Source organism: Vombatus ursinus, unplaced genomic scaffold, assembly GCF_900497805.2.
Source record: "Vombatus ursinus unplaced genomic scaffold, bare-nosed wombat genome assembly UNPS02014961.1, whole genome shotgun sequence".
NCBI lineage: Eukaryota > Metazoa > Chordata > Mammalia > Diprotodontia > Vombatidae > Vombatus > Vombatus ursinus.
Genome location: NW_020954739.1, coordinates 1,668,259 through 1,693,566, shown reverse-complemented (window position 1 = coordinate 1,693,566; position 25,308 = coordinate 1,668,259). Strand labels below are relative to the sequence as shown.

Sequence of the window (25,308 nt, the reverse complement as noted above, 5' to 3'; positions counted from 1 at the left end):
AAACTAAGATAGTAGAGGAGGGATGCAAATTATGTTGTGGAAACAGAATCAACAGGATTTGTCAAATGAGTGTATATGGGGGACAGGGAAGTAAACAATGACTGTAAGGTTGCAAACTTCACTCTTAGGGTAATGTTGGTGGACTCAACAGAAATAGGAAACTTAACACTGGATCTGGAGTCAGCAGACCCAGATTTCAATAATGACTTCTGAACTTACTATCTATGTGACCTTATACGTGTCCCTTGACATCTTCTGAGATTGTTTTCTCATCTGCAAAATGAAGGAGTTGGACTCAATACCTTAAAGGTCCCTTTGAGAGCTCTAAATAAATGAAACCATACTTCTCTTAGTTGATATCCTTCATATTGCAGTCAGACTGGCCTAGAAACTACTGCTTGAACTCCCATCTTTATACTTCCACACAAGTTCCTCTATGTGGAAGGCTCTCTTTCCTCACCTCCACCTCTTAGAATCTCTGTCTTTCTTCTAGGCTCAGATCAGGTGTTACCTCTTCTGTAAAACCTTCCCTGGTTCTCAGAGTTGTTAGTGATACTTATCTGTGTTCATTCCAAGCAGAACATAAGCTCCATGTAGTTAAGAGGTGCCTTAGACAATTAATGTTTACTGTATTAACTCAGAGTACACTTTTGGATTTCTCATCCCGCCCCAATGACAGAATCAAAATCTCTATCCTTTTTAGTCGACAATATTTCTCTCTTTTCAATCTGTATTAAGTGCTGTTATTTATATTTTGGGGGCAACTAAATAACGCAATGGATAGAGTACTGAACCTGGAGAAAGAAAGACCTCAAACTAGCTCTGTGATCCTGGACAAGTCACTATGTGCCTCAGTTTCCTCATTTGTAAAATGAGTTGGAGAAGGAAATGGCAAACCGCTCTAGTATCTTTGCCAAAAAAAACCTAAATGGGGTCACAAAGAATAGGACATAAGAGAAATCATAAGAGACTTATTAAGGTTAAACTATTTACATTCCTGCATGGAAAGATGATATTTGTAACTCATGAGCCCTTTGTCAGTATTAGGGTAGTGGGAGGGAAAAAAATTACATGTATGTAGATAGATAGATAGATAGGACAGATAGAGGGCAAAGGGTGAGTTGAAGATGAAGGGGTGATATCTGGAAATATAAAATTAAAGGGTGAGAGAGGATTATACTGGGAGAAGGAGAAAGGGAGAGGTAGAATGGGGTAAATTATCTCACATGAAACAGACAAGAAAAGACTTTTACAATGGAGGGGAAATAGGGGAAGGTGAGAGGGAATGAGTGAATCTTATTCTCGTAGGATTTGGCTTAAGGAGGGAGTAACATACACAATTGGGTATGGAAATCTATCTTACCCTACAGGAAAAAAAGAGGGAAGGGGACAAGAGAGTAGGGGGATGATACAGGAGAGGGCAGATTGGGGGAGGCGATAATCAGAAGCAAACATTTCTGAGGAGGGACAGGGTCAAAAGAGAGAATAGAATAAATGGGGGGTAGTATAGTATGAAGGGAAATATACTTAGTTTTTCATAACATGACTACTATGGAAGTGTTTTGCATGACTATACACCTATAACCTGTATCAAGCTGCTTGCCTTTTCAATGAGGGTGGGTGGGGAGGGAGGAAAAAAATCTGTAACCCAAAGTTTTAAAAACACATGTTTAAAAAAAATTGTTTATAAAATTTAAAAAAACTTTAATTAAAAAAAAATAGGACATGCCTGAGAAACAACTGAACAAATTTATATTGAAGTTGTAGTTGCCTACATTTTAAATTTTGTTCACAAATTCTATGCCCAAGAAACACAGGGGAGTTAGGACACAAGACGTTTCCTGCCTATGAAACCTTAGGCAAGTGATTTAACTTCCCTGGACCTCAGTTTCCTCATCTATAAAGTGCAACACAGACTAGAGCAGAGCAGTCAAACTCTAGAAAGGGATCCCTGCAGGCCACATATTAATTTAAAAAATCATAAACTAACATCTATGGTGTATGTTTATTTTGTGAAACACTCACCAATTACATTTTAAACTGGGTTGGACTCCAGTTTGATACCTCTGAACTAGATAGTTTCTGAAGTGCACCCCCCTCCAGTTCTTGATCTATGATCCTAGTTTTAATCATCTGAACATATTTCATCAGCTATATAGATTAGGCTGTCTTCCAAATGCTGGGAAAGTACCCCAAACATCTTTGGAGTCCCTTAACATATTATGAATCAGTTCTATGTGGTCTCAAACACTTCTTAAATCCATGTTTTCAGCCGCTACTGTCTCTTGTGTTGAGTCATTCCAAACATATATGTTTCATGCACTACCTCCTTTTACTGGTCCTAAAATTACATTTCCCCAAGTTATTTTTCAGTCTGAGATTCAATTCAATTTTTTTATAGTCTGAGATTCAATTCAATGCTAATTCATCATTAAGCATTTACTTTGTGCAGACCTCCACTAAAACTCTATTCCCATGTGGCTCTCAAACACTATGCCAACATAGGGCATGGTGTACAATCTCAAACAGGTCTCTACTAAGCTGTAATTGCCTTCCAAGTATAAATTAAGACCTCACCATTCCAATAAATCTTCCACAAAGCTACCAAAGGAATATTCTATTCCTAAAGTGTGGGTCTGATCACGTCACTTACTTACTCAATAAAACCCCAATGGTTTGCCATACCCTTACAATCAAACATGAACACTTTTGTTTAGAATTTAAAGCTCATCACAACCCAATACCTCCCTCATTTTCCAGTCTTCTTAGACATCACTCTCTTTTCCTCATTTCCCTTTGATCATATAGCGAATCATACCCTTACCTGCAGGTGCTCTCCCCAAAGAAATATAAATTTTGATCGCTGAAAATTTGCAAGACATCTTGGGGTTTACAGTTTAGATTTCTTTTTTTAAGGACCAAGCCTTAAACCCAAATCACTCTGGCTCTCATTGATTGGCCAACAATAGGTCCTGGCCCAGCCTCACCTGGTCATTGTTTGGACCCTGATCAGAGTGATTTTTTCTTTTCTTTCTTTCTTTTTTTTTCCTAGGTAAAAGAGGCCATTCGTTGCCTCATTTCTTACCTACCCTTAATCACTGAACAGGCATTGCCTCAGTCAAACTGAGACCTGGGAAAGACCTTAACTTAAAAAAGTCCAGGGTCTCCCACTGCATCCAGGGCCAGCTGGGCATCCTGGTTTATTTCTTGCCACTGGACCCAGATGGCTCCGGAGGAGAGAGTGAGGCTGGTGACTTTGCACTGCCCTCCCTCACTTAAATCCAATTTACTTGCAAGTCATGACATCACCTTCCTGATTTCGTGATCCTCTTTGAGAACGAAGGACAAACCACAGAAATCATTCCCCACATGAAGTCTCTTGTCCAGTCATATTGGCCTACTTGCTGTTTCCTACCTACGATTCTCCATCTCCTTTGTCTAGAACTCTGCACTGTCTTCTACGCTGGCAATGCTCTCCCTCCTAATCTCTGTCTCTTGGAATTCCTGCCCTCCTTCACAAAGTAACATGAAGCCTTCATGAAGCCCTTCCTGACTCCCCCAGGCGCTAGCATACTCTGTCCACAAACTACTTATTATTTTGGATATAGTCTGCATATACTGTATATTTTCTGTGTATATATGTATATATAATGTGTGTTTGTGTGTGTGTGTATCTCTCTTCCCTCGGAGACAGAACTATTTAACTATTGTCTTTGTATACCCAACACTTAAGCCCAGGAACTGACACACTATAGTAGTCCTTGCTTAATGCAGATCTGTTGAATGATTAGTTTGAAAACTCTTATCTGAAAGTTGGTCACCAGGTAATAATTTTTGGGGTCATAATAATTCATATAATTAAATGTTTAAGTAAGCTAAATTGAATAAGCAACCAAATCAGGGATTTTAGAATTTTCTGATATATTGGTAGATTCTGATGGTTTTTTTTCCTCTTCCACTTTTTCTTTAAAAAATATTCTTTTGTTATATGGGATGGCTCCCTAGTAGGGATTAGTGAGAAGGAGACTGAGAGAAATTTAGGCAATGTAAAAACATAATATTTAAAAAGTTGAAATATAGGATGTACTACAGATTCATAACTAGTAGGATGAATGATCAATAAACATTTAGTGTTACATTGGAATTAGGAGATCTAGACTTGAATCCTGACTCAGATACATTAACTGTGTGACCAAAGCAAGTCATTTCCCCTCTCTGATCCTTAGTTTTGGCATCTGTAACATGGGGATAATATCTGCAATACCTAGAAGAACTGTTGAGAGAGAATAATTTTTCAAATCTCAATGGGCTACATAAATTTATTCTTACACTCATAATAATTTAAGAGACAAAAAGAATTTTATATAGATACTAAATATTAAATTTGAATCTACCATGTCTTCCTAAAGGAGTAAATAATAAAGGTAATTCCATTATTTATACTACCTATAAAATTAAATTGGTGAAATTGTAACTCAAGATTTTTTTTAAACTTTACACTAATGTACTAAGATTTCTGAGGCACACAAATGCAATACTTAGTGTTTATAAACAATCTCAACAAGGTACAGTGGTAAAGTACTGTAGCAGAAATCAGAAGATCTGGGTTTGAGTCCTAGCCCTACTATTTACCAGCCAGCCGTCTCTCTTCTCTGAGATTCAATATCCTTACCTGTAAAATAGGGATAATGTACCTACCTTACAGGGTTGAAGGAAAAGCTCCAAAAAATAGTCATGCTCTAATAATTTTCCTTACTTTACTCCTACTCCCAAGTTCCCCATACTGTTACTGCTAAAGATCAACACACACATATTAAGTGCTTCACATGGATATGGCACTATGCTAGGCACTGGGGCTAAAAAGGAAAAAAAGAAATGTTGACCAGATCTACTATAAATTCAATGGTATCTAACCTCATCTGGGCCCTTGCAGCTACTTGGCAACTTTTCTATTCATTTCAATTCAACAAACATTTATTTATAAGTTTTTTGTGTGAAGGGTACAAAGATGTCCCTGCCCTCAAGTAGTTACATGGTATAAGAGTGGAGGAGAGAAAACTAGAGTAATACAAGTAAATACAAGGTAATGTGAGCAGAGAGAGAACATTAACAATTGGGGAGAAGCAGCAAAGACTGTGGCACCTGAGCTGAAACTTGAAGGAAGGCAAGGTTTCTGAGAAGCATAGCTGGAGAGTGAATATTAAAGCGCAATAAGGTAGGAGACAGAATGCTAAGTGGGGGAACAATCTGGCTAAAAAGCAGTGTGTGTGTAACAGGGAGTAGTGTGAAAAGAAGTTAAAAAGGTGGAATGTAACTGTACTGAAACTGTTCTCTCCAAGGTCCCCAAAGATCTAACTGCCTTTTCTCCTTGACCTTTCTACAGCATATAACACTGCCCACTCCCTCCTCCAAGATCTACTATGCCCTCCCTTCCCTTGGCTATCTCCTGGTTCTGCTCGTCTCCAACCACTCCTCCAGTTCACTGTCCTCCACTAGCTGCCAAGTATGAATGTTCCCCTTTGAGCACTATACTCTCTCCTACAGCAATTCCATCCATTCCCAAGGTTTCATTATCTTTAAATGGACAAATCCTCAAATCCACATATCCTGCCTGCTGCTCCTGAACTCAAATTTCCAAATGCCAAATGAACATTTCTACCTCGGTGTTCCATCAGCACCTTAAAACTCAACATATCTAAAACTAGACTCATCTTTCCTCCCAAAAAACCTGCTCCTTGTCCCAACTTCTCTATTTTTGCTGATGACACCATTGTTCTCCTATTCCCTCATTCAAAAGTTCAGAATCATCTTTAATTCTTCATTTCTTATCCCCTCTATTCAGTTACCAAGTCTACCTACACAATCCTGTATCCTCTACTCTCCTCTCTAATCCCACTACTCTCTCACATCCTTTCATATGAGCTATTTTAATAGCCTCCTAAACTGGTCTTCCTTCTCCGGTATATTCTTTGCACATATGCCAAATAATCTTCCTAGTACTCAGGTCAGACCACAACACTTAAAAAACTTTAATGACTCTCCCTTTGCCTAGAACACAGGTTAGCAAACTAATGCCTGTTTTTGCATTCTTTTTTTAAAAATGTAAAAACCATTCTTAGTTCACAGATCATACAAAAATAGGCATGATTAGCCCAGGAGCCACAGTTTACCCACCTAGAGAATGAAATACATACTCCTTAGTTAGGAATTGAAGGCCCTCTGCAATCAGGCTCCAATAGACCCCACTCTACCACTCTCCTTCATGAACTCTATGTTGCTGCTAAATTCGTCTTCTCATTTGCTCCCAAGCCTCTCATCCTCCCCAGCACCTAATCACAAAGGCGGTCTCTTCTTCTCTCTCAAGCCTCTCTAAACAAACCTTTACCATATTTCTACCTGAAATTCTTCTTTTAATTCAAGGCTTAGCTTAAGTGTAACCTAATGGACCATGAAGATCCCTCCTTTGTCTTTATCACATTCTACCTTGCATCATACTTATTTCTGTATATGACTTGTACCAATCCACAAAAGGGCCATGAAAGAGACACAAGTAGAACATTCCATGATTCAAGAGAAGGGGCTATGGATTATAAGGGGGTGAAAAAGGTAGATTCACTCAGACCCATCTGACAGGTTTCCCATTTCTGACGTCACAGACAGGGAGACACTGGGAACTGACAGAATGAAAGAGAGGTGTCTAGGTATGGGAGATTAGGGGACTATGGGATAAGAAAACAGAACCATTGGCTATCATAGCCTAGGGCCCCCAAAAAGAAAAGTTTTCCAACTTTGGCTTGTCCCCTTTTCCCCTCCTCCCCCACCAGATTATAAACTCCTTGTATGAGGCTCTTGTTCTCCATCTTTGTACTCCCACTGACTAGCACTGAGTAGATGTTTAATGTTTGTTGAGTTCAATATACAAATATAAACTATAGAGGCAGCTAGGTGGGGCAGTGGATACAGCACTGGCCTTGGAGTCAGGAGGACCTGAGTTCAAATCAGGCCTCAGACACATGATACTCACTAGCTGTGTGACTCTGGACAAGTCACTTAACCCTGATTGCCTCACCAAAAAAAATAAATAAATATGGTATCTATCTATATCTATGTCTACACACACACACTCTCTCTCTCTCTCTCAAACTATCAAAACTACTAGGGGTGGCAGCCTAGTCTAGTACAAAGAGCACTAGCTCCAGGCAGGAGTAAGAAGACTTCAGTGAGTCCCTGCTCTGTCATCTCCCTTCTCCAAGCCTCATTTTTCCCTTCTAAAAGAAGAGAACAATGCTACCTCTCAGAGTTGTGAAGAAAACACTTTTGAATTGTCAAGTGCTAAATAAATGTGAGCTACTGTTATTACTACAGAGTACAGTTTTACTTGTTTAAATAATTTCAGGTGCCTTTTCAAAATCAATGTTATGAGAATTTGCCAAAGCCCTTATAACCAAGCCTAAAAGAAACTCAAAACTCAGATTTAGCCAACGAAAATTTTAAAAATGAAATATGCCTGGCGCTACAGTTCGGAGCAAGGAAATACTTCCCAATACCAATAATCTTTTTCTAGATAGAGCTATTAGCAGAAGCAGCAAAGTGACTCCCCAAAGTTACAGACTTGTGATTATTAGGTCAGTTGTCTGACATTAATTTTCAACCAAAAGGTAAATTTAGGCACTAAACTATAATTGCACAGTCATAAAGTTAAGAAATACATGACACCATTTCTTTATTACATCTCTTAGAAGGTTTAATTTTAGTTTTGTCTCTGACAATGTCCCATTTTTTTTCACAAACATCTTGTGTCAGTTACCCAAAATTTTTAACATTTAACTGGAAAAGGCAAAGCCAACCGAAGTTGGTCAATCTAATAGCCATGTAAATGACCCCTGTTCACATCTGATCCTAGATCAAGGGTTCTTAACCTTTTCTTCTGTCATGGATGCCTTTGGAAGCCTGGCAAAGCCTATATATATCCCTTCTTCATACCATTGCTTCTAAATGCATAAAATAAAAGTACATAGTATTACAAAGGAAATAAATTATATTGAAAATAGCTATCAAAGTTTTTTTGGCTTTTTATTTTCTACAAAGTTCACAGACTCCAGCTTAAGAATCCCTGTCCCATGTAAATTTGACACAAAATACAAATTTGCATGCCAGGCTCTCAAACCTAGATGCCACTGTTCAATCAAGTTCAAGAAACATTACAGCTAGCTGTGTGACCCTGGGCAAGTCACTTAACCCCAATTGCCTAAAAAAAAAAAAAATCACAGAATCTCAGAATTAGAAGTATCAGAAGTCTAAATTTGCCTTTCTATAACTTCCATTCAATGCAGCTAGATCATTATGTGCCCTTTACATCCAAAGAATTGTGGATACAAAGACGGAAGGGGCAAAAAAAAAGTCTAGGCCCACAAGAAGTTTAAAATCTAAGAAGGGGATAAAATATGAATAGAGGGTGAAAAATTTGGTAAGGCAGAGAACAATTTAACTGTGGAGAATCAAGGAAGAGGGACAGGGGGCCAATACCTGAGCTGAATTTTTAAGGATTTCAATAGACAGAAATAAAAAGGGAAAAACATTCCATACATGGAAGTGGGAGATTGGAGTAACAAGATTACAAAGGGGAAGGAGTAGTTCAAATTGGGTGAACTGCAAAGTGGTTGAAGTAAAGTAGTGAGAAAGTACAAAATAACCTGAAGACACACAATGACCCAGTTCATCTCTATATGGAGTTCGATACCAAACTCTTATTATAAAAAACAACAACAAAATACTGGATTATCTATAGAATTAAAAATATTTTTTCCAATTTAATCAGTAAACTAGGAATTAAATTCATTATCACACTGTAAAGCTACAGTAGCTGATTCAAGTAAACTGTTGGTAGTAGCTGATTCAAGGGGAAGTGGGTAGGTACAGCAAAAAGAATATGATATTATAATTTCTTTAACATTTAACTTTGGACCTCTAGAGTACAGAAAAGCTAAAGAAAAGAAGATGACATAGCTGAAACATCAGAAATGCTGTGCCTATCTAAAAAAACTGCCCTTGCCTGAATTAATTTGGTTTAAGGGTTTCAACAGTACATTGTGTATCTTGTCAATTCTACCTCTACCACATGTCTCACATGTGGTCTTGCAACTATCCAGGTACAAACCTCTCTCTTGGACTATTCTCAAAACCTAAATTTCCCTGCCTCTCTCCAATCCATTGTCCATATAGGTGCTAAGATAATCTTCTTAAAGCAGAAGTCTGACCATGTCATCCCCTCAGCTAAAGAATCTTCAGGGGTTCTCTATTGCCTCCAAGATAAAATACAAACAATTCAACTTGACATTAACCCCTTCAAAATCTGGCTCTATCCTGCAAGATTATTACAACATTAATTCCCTTCAAGAATTCTGCATTCTACCCAAAATGCCCTACTTTCTTTTCCCTAAACTCAGTACTTCATTTCCAGCTTCACACCTTTGCACAGGCTGTGCCTATCCCTGGAATGCACTCCTTCCTCACCTCCATTCTCTTAGAATTCTGAGCTTCCTTGCAAGCTCACTTTTCTCCATTAACCATTTCATCACCCCTCACTCACATGTTAAGTGTTCACACCCTCTTTGAATGAAGGTGTTAACTTATCTGTGTACATGTTTTATATTCCCATTAGAAAGCAAACTTCTAGAGAGCATAAGATGTTTTTTCTTTACTTTTATCACCAGGACCACAGTGCCCTACACAGAGCAATTTGTTTGTTGAATTGAATAGTTTTATGATCACTGAGAACTCATCTGCTTTTTTCTATCCATCTCTTCTACTGTCTATTTCTTCACCCCCAACTCTAACTGTCCCCTGGAACACTTTAACTAACCCATGAAATTCATCTGAGATTTCTTTCACACCTATGGATAATCAGATTTCTTTCTGATTCTACTAACATCACTTACTCAACTGGCATTAATGGTTAGTGTTAACAGTTCTCAGTGATGAAAGAGGCATCTTCTGGTATAGTTGAAAATAATAAGCCAGCTACGATGACTTAATACATTCACTGTCAAGTTTAAATTCAATTTGCTTTGAACGACATTGAAGATCACAGTGTTGCATTAAAAAGGCTGGGGGTGGGGAAAGAAGGATTTTCTGGTGTTTCTTTTGCCAATTCTGCCCCAGAACAATAAAAAATACCCAAAAAACATTCTTCAAGAGCTACCACCACCAACTGTATCATAATGGGTTTTTGAAGCCCAGTGTTCTCCCCTGCAAATGGTAATGACAGAATTACTTGGGTAAATATGGGCTGAAAAGAATCTTTATACCTCACAAAAGTTTAATCTTCTACTCAATTTTTCACCAAAACTGTAGAAGCAAATGTATTTCAATTACAGTCCTCCAGAATTCTAGATAACATTATTGTTAATGCCCCAACTTACTTGAAAGGAGGAACAAAAAATCCCCCTGTTCAGATAAGTCACAATCTGTGTTACTTGCCCAAATATAAGGAGAATTTGACTTCGATCCATGGAATATTACCTATAATGAACTATCACTTCCTGGTCTTTAAGCAAAAGCAATACCTTGTTTCAAACCTTAGGAGCTCAACATCAACAACTGCTACGCATTTTCCTATTGCCCAACACATTAAAGCCACAAGAATATGTTCTTTCAATGTGTGTATACAGATGAAAATCCCTCAAGAACTTGATGATGTAGTGGCCACATCCCCACAAGGGGGTCCTAGGCTAACACCCTGGTTTTGCACCATAAAAGGCCTGAGTAAGCCAACCTCTAGGGTGCTTCTAGGTCAGACAGTCAAAATTAGCAATCCAGAATAAATACTGAGCCCCCTCCCCCAAATCTGACCCTGTTAGTACTGTGGGCAAGACTTTTATTCAGACAGATAGACAATAGAAACAAGAGCAGAAAGTGAAAAGTCAAGGGAATAGAGCTCCCACCCCCAAACCAACCATTACTGGTTCCTGAAGACAGCCAGGAATGCCCAAACTATCCCCCCTCCCAAACCCCCCGGCCAAAAAATAAAGACGGGCAGGCAGATCCTGCAGCCCTGCTCTAGCTCCGAGGGGAGAGCCCTCAAGGGCTTTCCTCCCAGAAGAGGGGGCTTGGGCACCCTAAGCAGGGCTTCCCAGTGAAGCCCAAGAAAAGTCAGGACAACCGCCTCAGGGGTCAGCAGAAGGGCTCCAGAAAGCATTTCTAGGGCAGCCTGAGACACCAGTTGCTCCGCAGCCTCCTCCCATACCTCGGTAGCTGAGACAGGTTTTCCTGTGCCCCCCGGAAGAGAAGAGAGCGCAGAGAAAGGAGTAAGGGTAGCCGGGCGCCCAAGCCATGCCTCCCCTTCCCCAAACCCTCCTAGGAAAGATCACTCAGCCCCAAACCCCAGCGCAGGCCTCACGGCCCAAACGAGAAGCCGCGGTCTCGCGTACACGGCGTCGCCGAGCTCCCCCTCGCTGCCTCCGTATAGCACCACTCTGGCGGCGGCCCCGGGCTGGGGTCCGGGCACTCAGGACCGGGTCTATGCGAGCCGGAGGTGGCCCAAGGAACGGAGGCTCCAGCGGGACGCAGGAAGCAAGGAGGCACGGTGCCCGGGGTCAAGGGGCTGGGGGAGAGGAGGAAAGGGACCCATGCGGCCGGTGCCCCGCCGCCCGCCGCCCGCGCTCCGGCCCTCGCCGCCCCCTCCCCGACGCGGTGCGCGCAGAGCGGCGCAGCCCCCCGGGATACTTACGTTGCTCTGGGGGTCGATGGCCTGCAGCAGCCGGTCCCTGATCTGCTGCGGGGAGGCCGGAGCCGCTGTCATTGCCTGAGCGAGGCGGGGGGGGCGGCCGGGCCGGCGGGCTGGCGGGCGGGCAGGCTGAGGGGGGACCAGGGACCGGGCGGGGGGTCACTCACTCGCCGGCCTCCGGGAGCGGAGCCGCATGTTCCCCGCGGGGGGACGGGGGGGAGCCGGAGCCACCGCCGCCGCCTGAGCTGCTCGAGCCGCCGCTGCCGCCGCCGCCTGAAGAGCCGCCACCGCCAGGAAGGAGCCTCCTCCACAGCCGCCGCCGCCACCGCCACCACCGCCGCCGCCGCTGCCTCGAGAACCAAACTCCAGTGAGCTGCCCCCGCGCCAGGCACTCTGGGTAACCCGCGCCGCACGCAGCGCCGGCGCCACGCTGAGGAGATTGGGAGGTGGGGGGGGGGAGACGAAGGAAGGGAGGGAGGGCGGGGAAGGGAGGGGAGAGAGGAGAGCAAGGGCAGGAGGAAGCGTGCGCGCCCCCTATGGCCCGGACACGCGCAGGGCGGTGCAGGGCGGCCCGTCCCGGAAGAAGCCTCCTTCTCCCTTCCTCCCCCACCCTATCCCGCCTCGCGCTGTTCCGGGCCGCAAGAGAAGCCCTACGCATGCGCAAATGTAGCACCAAAAATTCCCCACCACCACCCCCCCTTTCCCCGTCCCCCAGGTCCCCTCTGCCTTGCCGTCCGAGATTGAGTGGGACGGACGTTGAAAGGCGGTTGGACTGGGGAGGAGGCCGTTGGTTGTGGGCCTGGAGAGGGGCGGGGCAACAGCTGGGAAAGGGGTAGAATCTATCGGCTTGTGAGGTAACGGGGAGGGGGGAGGGGGAGGGGGATACAGACGAGGACAAGAGGGCGGACCCGCCCCACTGAAACGAGGCAACCCGGGCCTGAGGCGCCTCGGCTGGCTCCAGGAGGCGTCCTTCCCGCTTCTCATGCCCCGCCCACTTCAGGCCCTCGGGCGCATGAGCAGCCGGAGCCGAGGGGGCGGACGGACCCGGAGGAACGGCGGCGTAGGTGGAGGTGGCGGCGGCCCCTGGGAGGGGGAAGGAAAGAAGGGAGGGAGCTAGCTAGCTAGCTGGGAGGCCGGCTCTGCCCCTCTGAGGTCCCCGATCCGCCCGCTCCCCGGCCAGCCCCTGGAGCGCATTCCTGGCGGCTGCCGGCGAGACCAGGGCGCCCTGGGCTAGGCTGACCCGCGGAGGCGCCCATCCCCCCCGCCCCCGCGCGCCTCGGCCGCTGGCTCTGAACGGCTCCTGCTTAGCCGCCAACTTGTAGTGCGAACCGCAGCCGGTCTCTCTGCCCCTCCCTGCACCCCAGATCCTGGCGTCGGAATGAGGCCCCTTCCAGGCCCGCCATCGCTCCTCTCTTTCGTGGGCGCCAGGTAGCTGACCAGGCTTGGCGCTTTGTCGCCCCAGGGTAAAATAGAGGCTGCTGGGCTCGGACAGCGCTCACAGCTGGACCGACCTACCTTTGCAAACAGGACTCCCCTTCTCTGGGCCAGCCAGCCTGGGCTGTGAAGTTGTTGCCCATCTCCTCCCACTTCGGTGCATTCTAACGAGCCACTGACTATGCCTGAAGAGCACTTCCTCCTCGACTGTCAAAATCCTCTGCAAGGCTCAGGTCAAGTGCCACCTCAGCCTTGAAGCCTTCCATGATCTCGAAGGTGAAAGGGTTTCTTCATATATTTCTAGAGCTCTGTCAGGATCTCCATTGCCCTATCACATTGTGCCTATACTATGCTTATTTTAGTAGATCTGTTTTTCTTCTCAGTAGACTATAAATTCTTAAAAGGGAGTAAGGCCCTTTTTCATCTAGTTTCCCTGGCACCTTACACATAGTAGGTGCACAATAAAGTTTTTTGAGTCAGAAATTCTGGAAACCCAAACAGGAAGTTCATTGCATATTCGTCTCTGCTTCTTAAGCTGACCGCTGGAAATCCTTCCGTGGCTCCCCAGTTAGCTCCAGAATAAAATATAAATTCCTTACTTGTCACTTAAGGCCCCCTACAATATGATTCCCACATGCCTTTACAGCTGCTACTCACCTTTACACCGTTAGCCAATTTGTACTGCTATCAGAACTCTATCTCCGTCTGCCACTTTGAAATGTTCATTTAGGCCAATAGTCACCTATGTTCACTCATCTCCACCTCTTAGAAACCTCTTCAGGACCCACCTCAGGTGCCACCCTAATATTCTTAATTGTTATTGTTCTCAGAACTAGGAGACCATTGTACACAGTAACAGCAATATTGTAATGATGATCGACTGTGAAAGACTTGGCTACTCTGATAAGTAGCCAATGATCCACAATAATTCCACTTGCAGAGAAAGAACTGATGAGCTCAGTGAAGATTGAAGCATATTTTCTTTCACTTTCTTTGTCTTTTTTTTTTAATTTCTTTCTCAACATGACCCTTTCAATGGGTGGGGAAGGAACAGGAGAGAGAGTTGGAACTGAAAATGAAACTTTAAAAATGTAATTTAAAGAAAAATTGTTAGTGTTCTCTTCCTCAGTTTTCCTTCCTGTGTGTATTTGTGTTCGTGTTGTATCCTGCAAGTAGAGTGTAAACTCTTTAAGGTCAGGGACTTTGATAGGTGTTAATCCCCTGAAACCTAACATAGTACCTTGTACATATTAGATGCTTAGTGTTTGTTGAATTTATATTAGGAAGAGAAAAGCCAAGAGAAATAATTATCATAGTCCATATTAATGTAGCACTTTAAGATTTAAAAGCATATTTTTCAAAGGGGTTTTAATCAGCCAGTCCTGAAACCTCATTGTAACCTTTTTATCCCCCTAAAAACCTATTTGTTGTTGCTGAGACTCCAATATATCCCTCAACAGTTTTATTTCTAATGCCTCAGCTTCATGCACTACTCAGCACTCTCAATCCCTTATCTGAGTATTGCCTTTGTGTTTGCAAACCCCATCTTACAAGAAACAACTCCCACATCTCCACTTATCAAAAAAATCCTTTAAGGAATGACTCCATTGGTATCTCCTCCAAGAAACTTTTTCCTGGTTCCTTCTACTGATTCTTTTCCAAACCTTTAATCCTTCTCTGAACTCTCATGTATTTAGCACATTCTGCCTTTGATTATAGATGCCTGGGTATTTGTTTCACTATTAGATTGTCAGCTCTTCAAAGGCTGTGACTGAATTCACCCATAAGTCTTCAGTATCTAGCACAGTTACTGGCACTTAGTATGCACTTTATAAAATGTTGAAATGAATGTCATCATATGGGAACTCCACTGTTAGCATTTATTTTGAGCATATGGGACTAGTTGGTATTGAGACCAAAGAAATCCCAGCCCTCCTTTCGCAGGGTTTTGTTAGTATAGTGGGAAACAGCTTGATGCATTCTGAACTTCCATTTCTGGAAATATCTAAAGGAAGCCACTGATGAGAACCATATGTTAAAAGGGGATATCTCTGTACCATACCCTTTAGTTCACTTGTAGTTGTACTCCTGGAGCATTTTTAGTTGCAAAAAACATTTTCTTCGTAAGGTCTTTACAGGTCTCATCCTTTTATGTTAAAAGTTCTAAAACAATGTATAGTGGAGTAATATATATCTGTTATCATTACTTTTTTGACTGATTGTCCCAATTTTCCCATTTGGAAGTACAGTTATAGTTGGAAACTGGCCCATTTGTAGATAAGAATTATCTAACAAGATAAGTTGGGTTAAACAAGCCCTGCCCCTGTAGTCTTTTAATTTCTTCCTTACCTGTTTGGTTTGGGGGGGGGGGGATTTTTGTTGTTGTTGTTGTTGTTGTTTTTGTGTTTGTTTTTTTAATCATAGACCAACATAAAAGTGAAAAGTAATTTAGGGTTTGCATGGTTTTTTTTTTAAAAAAGGCAAGAAAAGTAAAACACCTATTTTTTTATGTTAAGAAAGAACTTTGACATTTTATATATGTTTTGATAATACATTTTTTCCAGTTTAATATTTTTTAAATGCCTACTTATGCAGAGCATTGTGCTAGGCATGGAGGTTATTCAAGTCTAGGTAGGATGTAGTTTCTGGACTCCTAGCGTAACATCTAAAAGAAAAAATGGTGAAAAAGAAAGAGAAAATCATTTGAGGGAAGGGAAAAAGGTTAGAATAAATACAAGTAGAAAATGACTAACAATAGAGGAAAAGAAGCAAATTTGTTCTGCTGCAGGTATGTCTGTCCCATCCTGCACTTCACTTGTACTGTGAGTTTCTTAAGTTATTTCTACCCTGGCATATTATTTAAGCACTCTTCACAGCTCACCAACTGTTTTGGGGTTTTTTGTTGTTTTTTTTTATCTTTAAGCTGCACAGGCTCTATTCTGAATGGGAAAACCAGAAGTTCTCTTAAGGACCACAGCAATTATAGCCAAATGAATTTCATTTGCCATCAACAGGATTTATTCAGACAATGGGCTGGGCATCTTCACCCATGTTCTAACCCATAGTGAATAATAATAGTAACAATTTGAAGAAACTAGCTAAAGAGCAAACCTTAGAATCAGGAAGACTTGGGTTCAGGTACTGCCTCTGACATATTCTAGTCTGATGGCCATTGGCAAGCCCCTCAGCTTCTTAGTGTTCATCTGTGTTTTTAACTACAAAATAATCAGCATTACCATTGGAACACTCATGTATTAGCTCTTCTAGGAAGCAAGGATGGCATAGTCTTTGCTCCCAAGGAGTTTACATGGTAAACTAGAGACTGTAAATCAAGTTTTCAAAGGGAAAAGGAGGAAGGAAAAGGAGTTAAGGGCCGGAAGCTGGTGTGGAAGAACAAAACAGGAAAATGGAGCAAGGAAACAGAAGAGAGACTAGCAACTTGCCAAACCCAGTGACCTTTTTTCAGTCATTCTCCCTGTCTTCTCTGTAGCCTTTGACACTGCTGATCTCCTTCTCAATACTCTCTTCTCTCTAGGTTTTTGTGATACTACTCTCTCCTGGTTCTCATCCTACCAGTCTGACCTTTTTCAGTGCCCTTTGTCAGATCCTCCTCCAGATCACACCCCATAACCTTAGGTGTCCCATAAGGTTCTGTCCTGGGCCCTCTTCTCCCTCTATGCTGCTTCATTTGGTGAACCCACCATCTCCCATGGATTTAATCACCATCTTTATGTTCATGATTCAAAAATCTGCCTATCTTGCCCTAACCTCTCTGCTGGTCTCCAGTCTTGAATCTCCAAGATATCTTTTCGACAACTGGAACTGAATGTCTGCTAGACATCTTAAACGGAACATGTCCGAAACTAAATTCATTATCGTTCTCTCTAAACCCTCCCACACTTTTCCTACTTTCCCTTTTATTGTAGAAGGTAATAGGGGGCCCTCACCAGTCATCCTGACCTATATCTTGCCACTGGACTCAGTTGACTGGAGGAGATAGTGAGGCTGATAGCTTGGCACAGCCCTGCCTCACTTAAATCCAATTAACTTGAAAGTCAAGACATCGCCCTCCTGATGTCATTGATCCTCCTTGAGAAGGAAGGATGAACAGCAAGAGAGTAAAGGATGAACAACAAGAGGGTAATGCCATCCTACCAGGCAGTCAGGCTTGCAACCTAGGAATCATCCTGGACTCCTCATTTGTCTCTCACCACCACCCCCTTGTTCAATCTGTTGCCAAGGCCTGTTGATTTCACCTTTACAACATCTCCCCAGTATTTCCCCATTTCTCCTCTGACACTGCTACCACCCTGGTGTAGGGTCTCATTACCTCATCCCTGGATTATTGCAGTAGCCTGCAAGTGGGTCTGCCTACCTCAAGTCTCTCCCCACTCAATCCATGCTCCTAAAATGATTTTCCTAAAGTAAAAATCCAACTATACCACCCTACTCATTAAACTTCAGAGGCTTCCTATTGCCTCCAGAATCAAATACAAAATCCTCTGATTGACATTCAAAGCCCTTCATAACCTAGCCCCCTTTACAACCTAACTTTCCAGTCTTCTTACACCTTATTCCTTAGCAGATATTCTTGGGTCTAGTGACACTGGCCTGCTGGCTGTTCCTGGAACAAGATGCTCCATTTCTCAACACTGGGCATTCTGTCTGGCTGACCTCCATTCTTGGAATGCTCTTATTCCTCCACTCTGACTACTTACTTCTTTGGTTTCCTCTGAGTCCCAACTAAAATCCCACCTTCTATAGGAAGCCTTCTCCAACACCTCTTAATTCCAGTGCCTTCTCTTGGCAAATGGTTTCCTATTTATCTTGCATATAGCTTGTTTGTACATATTTATTTTCATGTTGTCTCCCCCATTAGATTGTAAGCTCCTTGAGGGCAGGAACTGTTTTGCCTCTTTTTGTATCCCCAGTGCTTAACACAGTGCATGGCACGTAGTAGATACTGTGTTGATTGATTGAGATAAAGGATGCAAAACCAAAACCATCATGTGAAAAATTTCCAAGACCAGGCCAAGAAGTTTAAACTTGAAGCAGAAAATAATGCATTGGGAATGGCTCAACAAATTACAGTAGACAAATGTAATGGGATCTCATTATACCTTAATGATTAAAAGGATAGTTTCAGAAAAACTTGAGAAGATTTGTATAACCTGACACAGAGCGAAGTAAGCAGAAACAAGAACAATTGTTGCAATCACAAGAGAAACAACTGAGAAAGACTTTAAGAATTCTGATTTAGAAAAAGAAATTGAACAAGCCGTAAATGAACTCCCTAAGAAAAAATCCCTAGGACCAGATGGATTCACAAGTGAATTCTACCTTACATTTAAAGAACAATTCATTCCAATACTATGTAAACTATTTGGAAAACTAGGGAAAGAGAGAACCCTTCCAAATTCCTTTTGTGACACAAACATGATGCTGATACCTAAACTAGGAAGAGCAAAAACAGTGAAAAAAAACTATAGACCAATTTCCCTAATGAATATTAATGCAAAAATTTTAAATAAAATACTAACAAGGAGATTACAGCAATATACCATCAAAGATCATACACTGTGACCAGGTGGGATTTATACCAGGAATGCAGAACTGATTCAATATTAGGAAAACCAACAAAAATCATGATCATCTCAATAGATGCAAAAAATGTTTTTGACAATACAACATTCCTATTAAAAACTTTAGAAATCATACAAATAAACGGAGCCTTCCTTAAAATGATAGTATCTGTCTAAAACCATTAGCAAGTCTTATCTGCAATGGGGATAAGCTCGAAACCTCAAAAAGATCAGGGGTGAAGTAAGGATGCCCATTATCACCACTGTTGTTCAATATTGTACTAGAAATGCTAGCTCTAGCCTTAAGACAAGAAAAAGAAATTAAGGAATTAGGATGAAGAAACAAAACTAGCACTCTTTGTATACAGTGTGATGGTATACTTAGAGAATCAATTAAAAAACTAGTTGAAAGAATTAGCAACCAGCAAAGTTGCAAGATATAAAATAAATTCACATAAGTCATCAGTATTTATATTACCAACAAAATTCAGCAAGAAGAGATAGAAAAATTCCATTTAAAATAATTGCAGATGATATAAAATGCTTGGAAGTGCCTGACAAGTCAAACCCAGGATCTATATGAACACAATTGCAAAAGACTTTTGCACAAGGTCAGATCTAAAAAAGTGGAGAAGTATTATTAATGTGTAGGCTGAGCTAATATAATGACAATTCCATCTAAATTTATTTAGTGTTACACTGATCAAAATGGGGCATCTGGATGGCACACAGGGCAGCTAAGTGGTACAGTGGATAGAGCACCAGACCTGGAGTCAGGAAGACTTGAGTTAAAATCTGGCCTCAGACACTAGCTGTGTGACCCTGGGCAAGTCACTTAACCCTGTTTCCTCCAGTTTCCTCATGTGTAAAATGAGCTGGAGAAGGAAATGGCAAATTACTCTAGCATCTTTGCCAAGAAAACCTGAAATGGGGTCACACAGAGTTGGACATGACTAGAAAGGACCAACAACAACAACAAACTACCAAAAATTATTTTATACAGCTCAAAAAAATAACAAAATTTATCTGGAAGAACAAAAGGTCAAGAATAACAAAGGAATCAAAGAAAAAAATGTGAAGATGCCCTAGCAGTACCAGATCTCACACTATATTATAATCATCAAAACAATCTGGTACTGGCTAAGAAATGGAGTGATGGATCAGTGGAATAGATTAGATACACAATACACAGAAGTAAATAACCCTAGTAATCTAGTGTTTGACAGACCCAAAGATCCAAGATTATGGGACAAGAAATTCACTATTTTTACAAAAATTGCTAGGAAAACTGGAAAGCAATTAGGCAGAAACCAGGTATAGACCTACATCTCACACTGTATACCAGGATGAGATCAAAATGGGTACATGATTTAGACATAAAGGATATCATTAGCAAATTAGGGAATATTTTACCTGTCAGATCTATAATAAGAATTTATGACCAAGCAAAAGATAGAAAGCATTATGGAATGTAAAATGGATAATTCTGATTACATTAAATTAAAAAAGGTTTTGCACAAAAAAAAAACCAGCCAGGATTAGAAGGAAAGTAGGAAATTGGGGAAAAGAATTTAACAGCAAGTTTCTCTGATAAAGGCTTCATCTCTCAAATATATAGAGAACTAAATCAAAAATTTTAAGAATATGAGTTATTCCCTAATTAATAAATAGTCAAAGGATATGAACAGGCAGTTTTGAGATGGAAGAAATCAAAGCTATCTATAGTCATATGAAAAAATGGTCTAAATCACTATTGATTAGAAAAATGCAAATTAAAACAACTCTGGGGTACCACTGCAGAATGGCTAATATGGCAGAAAAGGAAAATGACAAATGTTGGAGGGGATATATCAAAATAGGAATAAACTGTTGGTAGAGTTGTGAACTGATCCAGCTATTCTGGACAGCAGTTTGGAACTATGACCAAAGAGCTATAAAACTGTGCATACCCTTTGACCCAGCGTTACCACTACTAGGTCTGTACCCCCAAAGAGATTAAAGAAAAAGGAAAATGATCTATGTGTACAAAAGTATTTATAGCAGCTCTTTTTGTGGTGGAAAGAATTGGAAATTGAATGGATGTCCATCAATTGGAGAATAGCTGAACAAATTGTGGTATGTGATTGTGGTGGAATACTATTGTGCTATAAGAAATGATGAACAGACAGATTTCAGAAAAAGGAAAGACTTACATGAACTGATGCTGAGTGAAGTGAGCAGAACCAGGAGATTATGGTATATAGCAACAGCAACATTGTGAGATCACCAACTTTGATAGACTTAACTCTTCTCAGCAATACAATAATCTAAGACAATTCCAAAAGACTCATAATAGAAAATGCTATCCACATCCAGATAAAGAACTGTGGAGTCTGAATGCAGATCAAAGCATACTATTTTCTCTTTTTTTTTCCTTTTCATGTTTTTTCCCTTTTGTTCTGATTCTTCTTTCATGATATAGCTAATGTGGAAATAAGATTGTACATGTATAGCAATCTATATCAGATTGCATGCCGTTTTGGGGAGGGGAAGGGAAAAGGAGGGAGAAAAACAATTTAGAACTCAAAAATCTTATAAAAGTGAGTGTTGAAAACTATCTTTACATGTAATTGGAAAAAAATAAAATATTAAGTAAAAAAAAGAAAACATTTAACTTTTATAATTGGAGGGACAATCAAGCTTAACATTCTTCAGATTCATAACTAAATAAGGAATACTCTTTTTCTGTTTGGCTTTGTATATGAAAATGCTCGTTCTATTTGGTGTTTTTTAACTTGAGAATTTTTAAATTAAATTTTTTGTAGTTGCTTGAAAAGTAAGTTTATGTAAATGTAAGTAATTTCAACAAAAACAATTTTATTCATAATTAGAATGGCTAAACTGGAAAGGACCTTGGAGATCATCTAGTCTAGGCAAATCCCTTCATTTTACAAGTTGGGATACTGAGGGCAGAGGAAACAAGTAACTTGGTCACAGTCATGCACCAAGTTTGTGACTGAGCAAGGATTTGAATCCAGGTCAAAATCAGCATTATATTATTTTTTTTAAATGTATATTTGCCAAGACTAAGCAGGCAGCATTTAATGGATAGAGTGTCAGCCTTAGACTCAAGAAGACTTTTGGATCAAGTATTACCTCTAATACAAACTGATTTTTTGACCCTAGGCAAATCACTCAAACATTCAGTGCCCCAGGCAATTCTCTAAACCTATAAATTGAAGAGAAGGTGGTGAGCTGCAATGGCAGGGGGAGTTTATTTCACCAATGAAATCAGAACTGCGGTCCAAAAGAAAAAAATACAATCTACCCAATGGGCTAGAAGCCCTCTTGTCCTTTTAACATCTGGGGATTTAGAGGGTACTTGCTCCTATTGTTCCTACCTCTTGCTACATGATTGGTCTACTTCCCTTTCCGGTGACATATCTCTTTGATCCTTTATTCCCCTTCACCACTGTTAATATGCGATAGCCCACAGGAATCAAACAAATAGAAAAGAGGGGACCACTAATCTGTACATAAGGATCCCTGTGGGCCATATATTGATTTAGTTTTAAAATGTAGTATTTTCTGATTGCACATCAACCTACTGTTTTAGGGAGAGAAGAGGCGATGAAGGGAGAAAATTTGAAACCCAAACATTTTTAAAAATGGATGTTTAAAATTATCTTTACACATAATTGGAAAAAATAGTATAAAAAAGTAATGTCTTCTATGTTTTATTGCATTTTTATTTATTTTATTAAATATTTCCCAATTAAATGTTAATCTGGTTCCAGCATATTGGGGAGTGTTGCCCCTGCTTCACTTCTAATAACCCACCTTACTCCCATCATGCCTTCTTCCATTGCCTTTTAGGTTACTTGTAATTTTAATTCTTTCAAAACCATTATGTTCTAAAATTAGCATCCATGTAACAAGATTGGAAGAATATTGGTATCAAAGAGGTAGAATATTTTGCATCAAAGACCAGATTTGGGTCACTGAAAGCAAAGTACAATTTCTAAAACACAAACTAATCTACTAGAACTGTTTGACCAGAAAAGGAAGTGAATCAGTCTTTTAGTGCAAAAGTATAATACCTAGATATCCTGCATGCTGTAACTAACTACATAATGTTCAAAATCTTAGAGAGTTGTGATGGATTCACAGAACAATTCTATTAAACTTTTAAAGAAAAATTAGTACCCATATGACACAAAATACTCTCAACAATTAAAGAAGAAAGCATCCTACCAGACTCTTTTTATGAGATAAATATAGTCTTACTACTAAATATAGTCTTACTACCTAAACCAGGGAAGGATAAAATACAGAAGAACTCAATTATCATTAATCAAAATTAACTCAAAAATTTCAAAATAAAATACTGTCAAACAGATTACAGTGATTAATCCAATAAAATATTTATTGTGACCAAGTGGGGTTATACCAAGGATGCAAGGATGGTTTAACGTTAGAAAAGCAATATAATTAATCATATTAAAAACATACAGAATCACATGATTAACTCAATAGATGCAGAAAAAGCCTTTGTCAAGGTACAATACTGATTTGTGCAAAAAAAAAAAGCTACAAAGTGTAGATAGAAAAGGAACTTTTTTTAATATTATAAGAAGTATACAAAATCAAAAGCAATAATCATATGCAATGGGGATATACTATAACTTTTTCCAGTAAATATGGGCATAAAGCAAGAATGTTCACTTTCCTCCCTATTATTTAATGTGGTTCTTAATGTGCTAGCAATAGCAATAAGACAAAAGAAAAAACTGAAGGCATAAAGACAGATAAGGTGGAGATAAAACCATCCCTATTTGCTGGTGATTTGATGATGTGCTCGAAAAATCCTAGAGAATCAGCAAAGATACTAATCAAAAAAATAGCTTCAGCAAAGTCGCAGGCTACAAAATAAACTCTCAAAAACCCAACTGTATTTCTATATAAAAATAACAAAATCCAGGAGGCAATAATAGAAAGAGAAATCCTAAATAACTAAAAATGCATAAAATATCTGGGGATCAATCTACCAAAGCACATAAAAGACCCATATAGATTTAATTTCAAAGTGCTCCTTAAAGAAGTACAAAAAATTACTTAGATGAGAAAATATTCAGTGCTTTTGACTAGCCCTGCCAATAAAATAAAAATGCCATCAAAGATAATTTATACTTTTAATGCTATACCAATCAAATTATCAAAGGAATACTTTATAGATGAACTCCATAAAATAATAAAATTCATTTGGAAAAATAAAAGATCTAGAATATCAAGGAAAATAATTGAAAGAGTTAGAGAATAAGGAAGAATAGCACATCCAGATCTTAAACTATGTTATAAAGCAACAGTCATCAAAACCATCTGATGTTAGTTTAAAAAAAATAGGTTAATGGAACAAGCTAGACAAGAAAGAATCAGATAATGGAACTCAATAAACCAGTGTTCTATAAGGCAGAAAATAAATTACATAGGAAAGAATTCCCTGTTCAATAAAAACTAGTGGGAAAACTGGAAAGCAGTCTGGCAGAAATCAAGATTAGAGCAACACCTTACACCATATTCCACTCTTGAAGTCACAGGACTTCTGGTCCTCTGTGTAGCCCAGGATGCCCTTCAAGCATCCTCATGCTTGCTTCACTAGTCTCTTGATATCATCATATTTGGCAGATTTCTCCAGGTGGCAGGTGAGATCCACAACAGATACACTGGGAGTAGGAACATGGAAGGTCGTGCCTGTGAGCTTCCTATTCAGCTCAGGTATGACCTTGCCTGAAGCCTTGGCAGCATCAGTGGAAGCAAAGATAATATTCTGAGCAGCACCATGCCCATCATGCCACAGCTTGTCAGAGGGGCCATCTACTGTTTTCTGAGTAGCAGTAATGACATGGACTGTGGTCGTGAGACCTTCCACAATACCAAAGCTGTCATGAAAGACCTTGGTCAACGGAGCCAAGCAGTTAGTAGTGCAGGAAGCATTACTGACAATCTTAAGGGAATTATTGTATTTCTCATGATTCACTCTCATCATGAACCCTGGGGCAACAGCAAAAGAGGCAGAGATAATGACCCATTTGGCTCCACCTTTTAAGTGAGTCCCAGCCTTTTCCATGTTGGTAAAGACACCAGTGGACTCTACAACATACTTGGCTCCAATATCTCCCCATTTAATCTTAGTGGGCTCTTGCTTCTGGAAGATGGTAATGGCTTTTCCAATCATCACTAACATAACTAACTTTCCTTGAACATGGGTGGAATCATATTGGGACATATAAACCATGTAGTTGAGGTCAATTAAGGGGTTATTGACTGCCACAGTGTCTCTTCTGCCTGAATTGAATGCAGCACTGGTCATCAGGTACCCAATATGGCCAAATCCATTGACTGACTTTCACCATCTTGTCTCAGGAATGTAGCTGTAGCAGCGGATCCTGGCACTCAGCTTGGCAGAAGATCTGAGAGCCAATAAAAAACATGTTTTAAACAGTATTAGAGAAAGGTCCACTCCCTATGGAAACTTTATGTACCAGAGTTACATGGGACAGGATGGCATGAATTAGTAGTACTGTTGGA

At 40.5% G+C, this 25,308-nt stretch overlaps 1 protein-coding gene and 1 pseudogene across 3 annotated transcripts in view; both read right to left on the bottom strand.

Moving 5' to 3' along the window:
- The window catches only part of MED26 (mediator complex subunit 26), a 100,108-nt gene extending 86,096 nt beyond the window's left edge, over positions 1–14,012 (bottom strand). Inside the window, exon 1 of one of the 3 annotated variants that reach the window (XM_027845444.1) lies at positions 13,817–14,012. Coding sequence is in view for 1 of the 3 variants with exons in the window: in XM_027845442.1 (XP_027701243.1) it covers positions 11,729–11,800 (72 nt within the window). In the remaining 2 variants the exon portion in view is untranslated. Of the gene's footprint in view, positions 1–11,728; positions 11,820–13,240; positions 13,704–13,816 lie in introns of those variants that run through there. The other 2 variants (XM_027845443.1, XM_027845442.1) reach the window with 2 other exon arrangements.
- A 10,349-nt stretch (positions 14,013–24,361) lies between these two features.
- Positions 24,362–24,955, bottom strand: LOC114030518 (annotated as a pseudogene).
- Positions 24,956–25,308: the final 353 nt, after the last annotated feature.